Source organism: Dryobates pubescens, chromosome 3 (assembly GCF_014839835.1).
Source record: "Dryobates pubescens isolate bDryPub1 chromosome 3, bDryPub1.pri, whole genome shotgun sequence".
In the NCBI taxonomy this organism is placed as follows: Eukaryota; Metazoa; Chordata; class Aves; order Piciformes; family Picidae; genus Dryobates; species Dryobates pubescens.
The window spans coordinates 23077852-23087123 of NC_071614.1; the positions used below are offsets into that span (position 1 = coordinate 23077852).

Consider the following 9272-nt stretch of genomic DNA (forward strand, 5'->3'; position numbering starts at 1 on the left):
TGTGCCAGGGGGAAGTTTAGGCTTGATCTTAGCAAGTTCTTCATAGAGAGAGAGAGATGTCTCATTGGAATGTGCTGCCCAGGGAGGTGGTGGGGTTGATGTCCCTGGAGGCACTCAAGAAAAGTCTGGATGAGGCACATAGTGCCATGGTCTGGTTGATTAGTTAGGGTTGGGTGATTGATTGGACTTGAGCTTGGAGGTCTCTTAGGACAGGTGTTATGACCAGCACAGCAGGGCAACAGTGGAGCGGGCTGGAAGGAGCCCATGGAATGAAGGAAAGGGCAGAGTGGCACTGAGGAGAGTGATGAGGCCAGTGATGAAATAGCAGCAAGGCCAAAGGAGCAAAGCTGAGCTTGAGGAGTCAAGTGGGGTGTGCTGGGAACTTCAGATCTGAGTCAGCACAAAGGGGCTGAGCTGGAAAGCGTGGAGAAGGGGGCACAGAGGGACCTAATCTACTCCGAAGGTTCACTTCTACTGCCTCGGATTCTTCCCTTGTGAATGCTGGGTCCCTCACAGCAGCAGCATTTGTTTCATTGGCCTTTGCAATCTCTACAGTGCCCTGAAAGGAGATTGGACTAAGGTGGTGGTTGATCTCCTCTCCCAAGAAACAAGCAGAAGGACAAGAGGAAATGGCCTCAAGTTGTGCCAGGGAAGACTTAGGTTGGGCATGAGGAGCAATTTCTTCCCCAAAAGGGTTATCAAGCCAGGGAACAGGCTGCCCAGGGCAGTGGTGGATTCCCCACCCCGGCAGGATTTGCAAAGCTGTGTAGTGTGGTGCTGAGGGAGATGGTTTAGGGGTGACCTGGCAGTGCTGGGTTAAGGGTTGGGCTTGACCATCTTAAGGGTCTCTTCCAACCAGAATGATTCTAAAAATACTTTTTCCCTCCCAATCTTGCTGCTGCTTCACTGACCTTGGCCTCTTGCTCCTCTTCACAGACATGGTTATAACACCTGGCGTGACCCCATGAAGCCTTCTCAAATCCTGTCCAAGCTGTGCAAAGAGGGCAAGGTGGATGGGCCACACTTTGGGCCAGGAGGAAGAGTCAAAGTAGCCAACAGGGTTTTCACTGGCCCCACAGAGATTGAGGATGAAAATGGTACCTCCAGGGTGGGAGGAAGGGTGTGGAAGGGGAGCAGGGGTCTGGGCTGTCCTCTCATCATCCAGGAATGGAGATAGATGTAGTGGCCCCACCACCCTAAAGCAGCACTCACCACCCACCACCTCAAATGGACTTTCCAGTACATGAGCAGAGTCTTAAAAGCTACTCAAGTCCATGGGTTGCTCTCAGAATCACTCCTGAGCCCACATGGCCAAGCTGCCTTTGAGAACTTCCTCCTGGAAGAGTGTGCCCAAGGAGCAGTGGAGACAGCCCACTCTGGGCCTTCCAGGGTTCAGGAAGCCATTCTCCATGCAGCTGTGTCCCCAGACAATGGTGGTGTCCCAATGCACTCTTGTCCTCAAGAGAGGGGAGGGCAGGCCAGGAGGGGTGCAGAAGAGGAGATCATGGTCAATGGCTGGGGAAATGCACCCTGGTGGTGGGTGGTATGCACCTGCTGTACCTGACCAGAGGAGAAAGAGAAGAGTTAGCAAGTGCTGGCTGAAGGACACAAGGAAATGGAGTAGAATAGGCAGGTTTGCTCCCTTGGAGGTGCAGGGTTGTTTCTGTCCCTGGTGAATCCCTGGCCAGCTCCTCTTTTGCCCATGCAGGTCAGAAGAAGCAGACAGATGAGCACCTGGCCCTGACCGTGCTGCGCCACTGGGAGGACATCCCACGAGCAGGCTGCAGGCTGGTCCCTGAGCACGTGGAGACGAGGCCACTGCTGAACCCTGACAAGCCAGGCATCGAGCAGGTCCTCAAACCCCAGAGCAGCAGTGGAGGCAGGGCCTGCACAGCCTGGGAGCATGGATCTCAGCTGGGCAGAGCAGCTGTGACCCAGCTTGTCATGGGCAGTGGATGTGGGGTGGGGGGAGCTGCCTGCAAAAGGTGGGAATCAACCACACTTCACAGTCACCTGTTAACCCTAGTAGTCTAACTCTCCCTTGCCTTCCCTGCTCCAGCCTCCATCCTTCTCATATCCCCAAGTCCCTTGGTGCTCTAACGTGGGCTGAGCACCACACCATGCCGTGAAATGCTTCTGAGGGGGGTGGAAAAGGACTCATGGTATGGGGGAACCTTGCCCTGGTCCACATCTGGCAGGGTTTAGTCCTCCAGGCCTTGCTCCACATCTGACATGACCAGACTGATGTTGAAGGGCAAAAGTAACTGGGGGGGGACACAACACTGCTTGGGTGGTGGAGAGTAAGGAGGGACCAGGGGAGCTGACTGAACCTCTCCAACCTTGCAGGGTCGCCTGGAGATGTGGGTGGACATGTTCCCCATGGACATGCCAGCACCTGGCCCTGCCATTGATATTTCTCCCAGGAAACCAAAGAAGTAAGGAACCTCCCAGGAAAACCCCAGGCTGGGAATGGAGCCCAGCACCTCCCCTCTCTTGCTGCTGCTCTCAGCTCAGCCTCAACCATGCTGGCATTAACAGAGACCTCAAGACTGGAGGCATCAAGAGAGGTCTTCCCTTTTCAGAGATGCACCTGAAGGGTGGTATCCCCCCTGTTCCTTACCCTGCAGCTCCCAATCTCCCTGCAGGCCACAACAACCACCTAGGAGCTGGAACCCCTCTGCTGTGAGGGCAGGCTGAGAGAGCTGGGAGTGTTCAGTCTAGAGAGAAAATTCTCCAGGGAGAGCTTATTGGAGCCTTTCACCCTTTGAGGGGCCTCCAAGAGAGATGGGGACAGACTTTTTAGCAGGACCTATCATGGCAGGACAAGGGGTGATGGTCTTAGATTAAAAGAGGAGAGATTAAGACTAGAGAGAATGCAGAAATTGTTCCCACTGAGGGTGGTGAGACCCTGGCCCAGGTCACTCAGAGAGGTGGTAGATTGCCATCCCTTGAACCATTCCAGGTAAACTGGGAGAGGGCTCTAGGCAACCTGATATAGTTGCAGACGTCCCTGCTGACCCCAGGAGGATTGGGCTAGCTACATGAAAGGTCTCTTCCCACCAAAGCATTCTATGATTCTGTGATTTTCTGAGCTCATGTGCAGGTGCCCTCCCACTTGTTGCCATCATGATCAGCTTCCTATCTGACCGGGGGGCCACCAGGCCCCCCGGCCTTTGTTGTCACCACCACCATCACCCAGTGTGCCCCAAGGAGACTCACCAGAGATGAGAGGAGGATCCTCCAGCCCAGAAGGGCTCAGCTTGGGGCTTCTGCCTTTCCTGGTGGGGATTAAAAAGGGGAGTGGGTGGGGAGGGCCAAATGGCCACACCTGGGGTGGGAGGAGACTCCAATACAGCCCAGGTGCTCTGGGTTTTGAGGGGAAAAAGGGGCAAAATGGGGCAGGTGAGGGACTTCTGGGGTGTCAGGGGGTGATAGAACTAGGGGGAATGGAAAAAAAGTAGAAATGGGTAGATTCAGATTGGATGTCAGGAAGAAATTCTTCCTCATGAGGGTGGTGAGACACTGGCACAGGTTGCCCAGGGAAGTGGTAGAAGCCTCATCCCTGGAGGTTCTTAAGGCCAGGCTGGAGGTGGCTATGAGCAACCTGATCTGGTGTGAGGTGTCCCTGCCCTGGAACTGGATGATCCTTGAAGTCCCTTCCAACCCTAACAATTCTGTGATTCTGTGAATCTAAAACAATTCTGCAGTTTAGGCTGGATGTTAGGAAGAAGTTCTTCACAGAAAGAGAGATTGGCCATTGGAATGGGCTGCCCAGGGAGGTGGTGGAGGCACCATCCCTGGCAGTGTTTCAAAGAGGCTGCATGAGGAACTTAGTGCCCTGGTTTAGTTTGATCAGATGGTGTTGGCTGATAGGTTGGACTTGATGGCCTTGAAGATCTCTTCCAACCTGGTTAATTCTGTGATCCCTCAGAAAAGATCCCTGTGAGCAGTTCCTTGTCCTGTCACTGCTGATCCTGGCAGTGTAACCCAGTTTCCACCTGCTTCTTCCCCTTTTCCTGGCCCTCACCTCCTTGTCTCCCTTCCTCCTGCCAGGTATGAGCTCAGAGTGATAGTGTGGAACACAGACGAGGTCATCCTGGAGGACGATGACTACTTCACTGGCGAGAAATCCAGTGACATTTTTGTCAGGGGGTAGGTACAGCGTGGCATGCCAGTGCCACCTCCTCTTCTTCTCCCTGGGTGGGGTGTGATATTGCTTCTTGGGGTCCCTAGGGTGGTTTCCTGAGCAGGGAGTGGAGGTTATGGACTGTGGTGTAGGTTGGATAGCACCAACACCAACCATGTCTTCCGTGCTGCGTTTCTTGCCTCTCCATTTCTCTCTCTTTGGCTGCACAACTACCTGGCCACCCAGCTTTGAGCTGCAGGGGCTTACCTGGAGTACCAAGGAGGTGGTTTGGGGAGATGATGCTTTGCTGGCAGGAGAGAAGGTGTCTGACATCTGTGTCAGGGGCTAATGGCCAAGGCCTCACCACTTTGCCCCCTCTTCCCCTTTGTGACCTTGTCTCGATGCCCCCACTTGGCATTTTAGCCCTGCAATGCTCACACCTTTTAGGTCTCTCCAGTCTCTCCTGGAGGTACTGGCTGCATGGGCAGGATGGTCCTGTGCCCCCTCCTCCCTCCCATAACACGTCACCCCTCTCCTCTGGGCTCTGCAGGTGGCTGAAGGGTCAGCAGGAGGACAAGCAAGACACAGACGTCCACTACCACTCACTCACTGGGGAGGGCAACTTCAACTGGCGCTACATCTTCCCCTTTGACTACCTGATGGCTGAGGAGAAGATTGTCATCTCCAAGAAGGAGTCCATGTTCTCCTGGGATGAGACAGAGTACAAGATCCCAGCTCGCCTCACGCTGCAGGTGTGGGATGCTGACCACTTCTCGGCTGATGATTTCCTCGGTGAGTGGAGGGCCCACTGAGCTGGGCCAGAGGGGCAGTGAGCAAGGAGGGAGCCATGGCTGCACAAGGAGGGAGGAGAAGTGTGGGATGAGACAAAGCCTACACAGGACCAAAACCTGAAAGTGCAGCACTGGTCCTCCAGTCAGCAGTATCCTACAAACTCCCTGTAGAAACTGCCACTAAGAGCAGGCAGGATTAGAGCCCTTATATCCACTGCTGATGTTCAGAGGCTGCTCCTGTAGGAAAGGTCTCAGCTTTTTGGTTGCTAGAACTGGCTCAAAGCTGCTCTCCAGGGCAGGAGATGCTGGCCCAGCCCACCTCCAGCCAAAGACTCAGCGTTTTGAGGGCTGGCAACATCCACGCTGCCTTTTTCCCTGCCAGGGGCCATAGAGCTGGACCTGAACCGCTTCCCCCGGGGAGCCAAGACATCGAAGCAGTGCACCCTGGAGATGGTGACCAACGAAGCAGAGCTGCCCATGGTCTCCATCTTCAAGCAGAAGCGAGTGAAGGGCTGGTGGCCATTTGTGGCCAGAGATGAGAATGATGAGCTGGAGGTCACTGTAAGCAGGGGGGAAAGGGAGGGGGACTGCAAACCCCTGCACTTGTCTCTGTTCCTTCAGGTCTCCCCTCTGTCCCCATGTCTTGGGGGACTAAGGTGGGGAGCAGTGCCTTGATCTCAGCACAACTCTGCTCTCTGCAGGGGAAAGTTGAGGCTGAGCTGCACCTTCTGACAGCAGAGGAGGCGGAGAAGTCCCCTGCTGGGCTGGCTCGCAATGAGCCTGACCCGCTGGAGAAACCCAAGTGAGTAGAAAACCTCACACTGCAGCGGGCACCGGGGCTTCTAGGAGATGCTGTGGGGTTGTCCCAGGGACAGAGCAAGGAACTACCTGGAGTGCTGGTGAACAAGTTCACCATGAGCCAGCAATGTGGCCTTTTGGCCAAGAAGGCCAACCTGGGGTGCATTCAGAAGAGCGTGGCCAGCACGTTGAGGGAGGTTCTCCTCCTTCTCTGCTCTGCCCTACAGAGAACACATCTGGGATACTAGGTGCAGGTCTGGGCTCCCCAGTTCAAGAGAGACAGGGAGCTACTGGAGAGAGTCCAATAGAGGCTACAAAGATGCTGAGTGGACTGGAGCATCTCTGAAGAAGAAAGGCTGAGGGACCTGAGGCTGTTTAGCCTGAAACAGACTGAAAGGGAATCTTCCAAATGCTGACCAACAGCTGTAGGGTGGAGGGCAAGAGGGTGGGGGCAAGTGACAAACAATAGGCAGCTGGCACAAGCTGGATCACAGGAGTTCCATCTGAACAGGAGGAAAAACTTTCCTGTGAGGGAAACTGCAGCTTTGGCTGTAATCCTCGTGCTCCCTCTGAAACCTGCTCATGACTCTATCTGGCACACATAACGTTGACTTCTCTTGTCCACCCTCCTCTGTGGTTCTCCTTTCACTCTGTGCAGGCATGGAGATGGGGTGTGGGACCAGGGCTTGACAGGTTTGAATCAAAGGAAATTAGGTCACAAACCATTCTTTGGCTGTTTCCCCCTCCACTTTCCACACCAGCTGAAGGACTCTCCAGTCCATGCTGTGTCTGGTGGAAAGCCCTTGCTCTGTGGCTCTAATTGGCATCTCTGCTCTGTGTCAGGTTCTAGTTTGCTCTCAAGCATGATGAGGCATGGCTTTAGGCCAGGAGATCCTGCCCCTCCCTCTGCTCAGTGCCTGCCATGCTCCTCTCCATGACACTGATGACAGGTATTTGCCTCCCCTGCAGCCGCCCGGACACGTCCTTCATCTGGTTCCTGAACCCTCTCAAGTCCATCAAGTACCTCATCTGCACACGCTACAAGTGGCTCATCATCAAAATCGTGCTGGCCCTGCTGCTCCTCATCATGGTGGCCCTCTTCCTCTACAGCATGCCAGGCTACATGGTCAAGAAGCTGCTGGGAGCATGAACCGTGGGAGCTTCCCCCTGTGTCCCCAGCCCCCTGCCCTTCTCCTCTCTTCTCAGAAGTTCCAGGGGGCATCTGCTGCTGGACCTCCTCTTCTGCATTCTTTCTCTGTGGGTCCAATTCATGGCTTTTAGTCCCAGAGAAATGGGTCTGGAGGATGGTGTCAATCCCACCCAGGCCGGGGGTCTCAGAGCCCTTTTCCCACTGGGGCCGTGGGCAGTGTCCTCACAGGGAGCTCGGCCCCAGGGGAAGGGGAGGGAGACCTGGGGCTACACCACTGAAGCCACAGAAGGCTCCTTGGAGGAACATTCAGAAACAAGGATGAAGCTGGGATCTGGGACAGCTGGGGACACACCAGCCCCACCAGTGTGGGATTGGCACCCATTATCTGTCCCAGCTACCAGCACTCTCCCTGCTCCACTCATAGCTCTGGAGGTCACTGTCCCTTGGTGCAGGAGCCCATCCCACCGCAGAGGACACCAGGTGCCCCAGCAGCCACAATGGGCAGGCCCTGCCCTTTCCCTCCCCGTGGCTCTGGCAGAGGCAGGGTAATGTCCATCAGCCCAAACACCTTCTTAGTGTTACTGCCCCAGGCGGGGTGGTGGCTGTTCATCCCTGGGGGCTGACAGGGAGCCAGGTTCACCGGCACGATGTGAACTCCCTGGGGCCTTCTCCATTCTCGGTTTACTGTGTTTGGGTTACTATGAATTGCGGCTGGGGTCTTTCTCAGCTCCCTGCAACACTCAGCTGGTGAGAGGACACCTTTCTCAGCTTCAAGTGTGCAAGATGCTCATGGGATCAATGAGCTCCTGGGGACGTTTTTAGGATGCTACTGTTTGAATCATTCAATAAAAATCAGTTTTGCTTCTGGGTTCTCCACCAAGGTCTCACCACAGTCAGGAGTCCACTCGTCACCGGCTGCTGCTCAAGATGAGCCCTTCCCTCCTTCCCTCCACCTGCCCTGCTGCTTCCCAGCCACAGCCTCTTTTCATAGAATCATAATCAGTAAGGTTGGAAAAGACCTTGGAGATCATCAAGCCCAACCTGTCACCCAACACCTCATGACCACTAAACCATGGCACCAAGTGCCACGTCCAATCCCCTCTTGAACACCTCCAGGGATGGTGACTCCACCACCTCCCTGGGCAGCACATTCCAATGGCCAACAACTCTCTCTGGGAAGAACTTTCTCCTCACCTTGAGCCTAAACTTCCCCTGGCACAGCTTGAGCGTGTGTCCTCTTGTTCTGATGCTGATTGCCTGAGAGAAGAGACCAACCCCCTACTGGCTACAACCTCCCTTCAGGTAGTTGTAGAGAGCAAGAAGGTCTCCCCTGAGCCTCCTCTTCTCCAGGCTAAACAACCCCAGCTCCCTCAGCCTCTCCTCACAGGGCTGTGCTCGAGGCCTCTCCCCAGCCTTGTGGCCCTTCTCTGGACATGTTCAAGAGTCTCAATGTGCTTCGTGCTGCCTCTTCCCAGTTTCCACATCCTAGCCTGGTTCCACAGCCTGGTTCCTCAGGTGAATGTGGACCATGCAGCTCCTCTGTGTCAAAACAAAAAGCCAACAGGAGGCCACCGCATCTCTCACTGTTGTAGAATCAAAGCATCACAGAGTCATTTTGGTTGGAAGAGACCTTTGAGCTCAAGTCCAATCATTAACCCAGCCCTGCTAGGTCACATTTCCCTCAGCACCACAGCTAACATGTCTTAAACCCCTCCAGGGATGGGGACTCCACCACTGCCCAGGGCAGCTTGTTTCAGGGTTTGACAACTCTTTGGGGGATGAAACTGTTGCTTATGTCCAACTTAAGCCTCCTCTGGCACTACTTGAAGCCATTTCCTATTGTCCTGTTGCTTGTTCTTTGGGAGAGGAGACCACCCCCCACCTGATCCAACCTCCTCTTAGGAAGTTGTAAAGTGAGAAGTTTGCCTTCTGTCTCCTCCAGAGCTGCAAATATCTGGGCATGAGACAAGACCATCAAGCTCCACCTCCCCTGTCCATGTAGGTCACTCACCCACAGCAGGGTTCTTTCAGCCCCAGGTCTTATCAATACTTGGCCTTGCTGTCCTGTACAGCAAATCCAGAGGTGGGCCAGCATGCCATGTGGCTGGTTCCTGCACCTCCGCATTGCAGCACCCAGATTTTGGATGTCCTGGCAGGGGGTAGCTGTGGCCAGAGCACCCTGGGAGGGTGCCTGGGATCTCCCCTGTTTTTGAACTATGGTGTCCACTCATGGATCACAGAATCAACCAGGCTGGAAAAGACCCCAGAGATCATCAAGTCCAACCTTTTACCTAATACCTAACACCTCCTGACAACCAAACCATGGCTCCAAGTGCCACATCCAATCCCTTTTTGAACACTTCCGGGGATGGTGACTCCAGAACCTCCCTGGGCAGCACATTCCAAT

The 9272-nt window shown here is 54.6% G+C and overlaps 1 protein-coding gene across 2 annotated transcripts in view; it reads left to right on the forward strand.

Annotated features, from left to right (window-relative positions):
* The window catches only part of OTOF (otoferlin), a 113501-nt gene extending 105766 nt beyond the window's left edge, over positions 1–7735 (forward strand). For both annotated transcript variants that reach the window (XM_054179780.1, XM_054179779.1), the window contains 8 exons: positions 937–1097; positions 1709–1851; positions 2347–2435; positions 4054–4152; positions 4677–4918; positions 5300–5478; positions 5619–5719; positions 6685–7735. In XM_054179780.1, coding sequence (XP_054035755.1) covers positions 937–1097; positions 1709–1851; positions 2347–2435; positions 4054–4152; positions 4677–4918; positions 5300–5478; positions 5619–5719; positions 6685–6865 — 1195 coding nt within the window. In that variant the 3' untranslated portion in view covers positions 6866–7735. The remainder of the gene's footprint in view (positions 1–936; positions 1098–1708; positions 1852–2346; positions 2436–4053; positions 4153–4676; positions 4919–5299; positions 5479–5618; positions 5720–6684) is intronic.
* The last annotated feature ends 1537 nt before the right edge of the window (positions 7736–9272 follow it).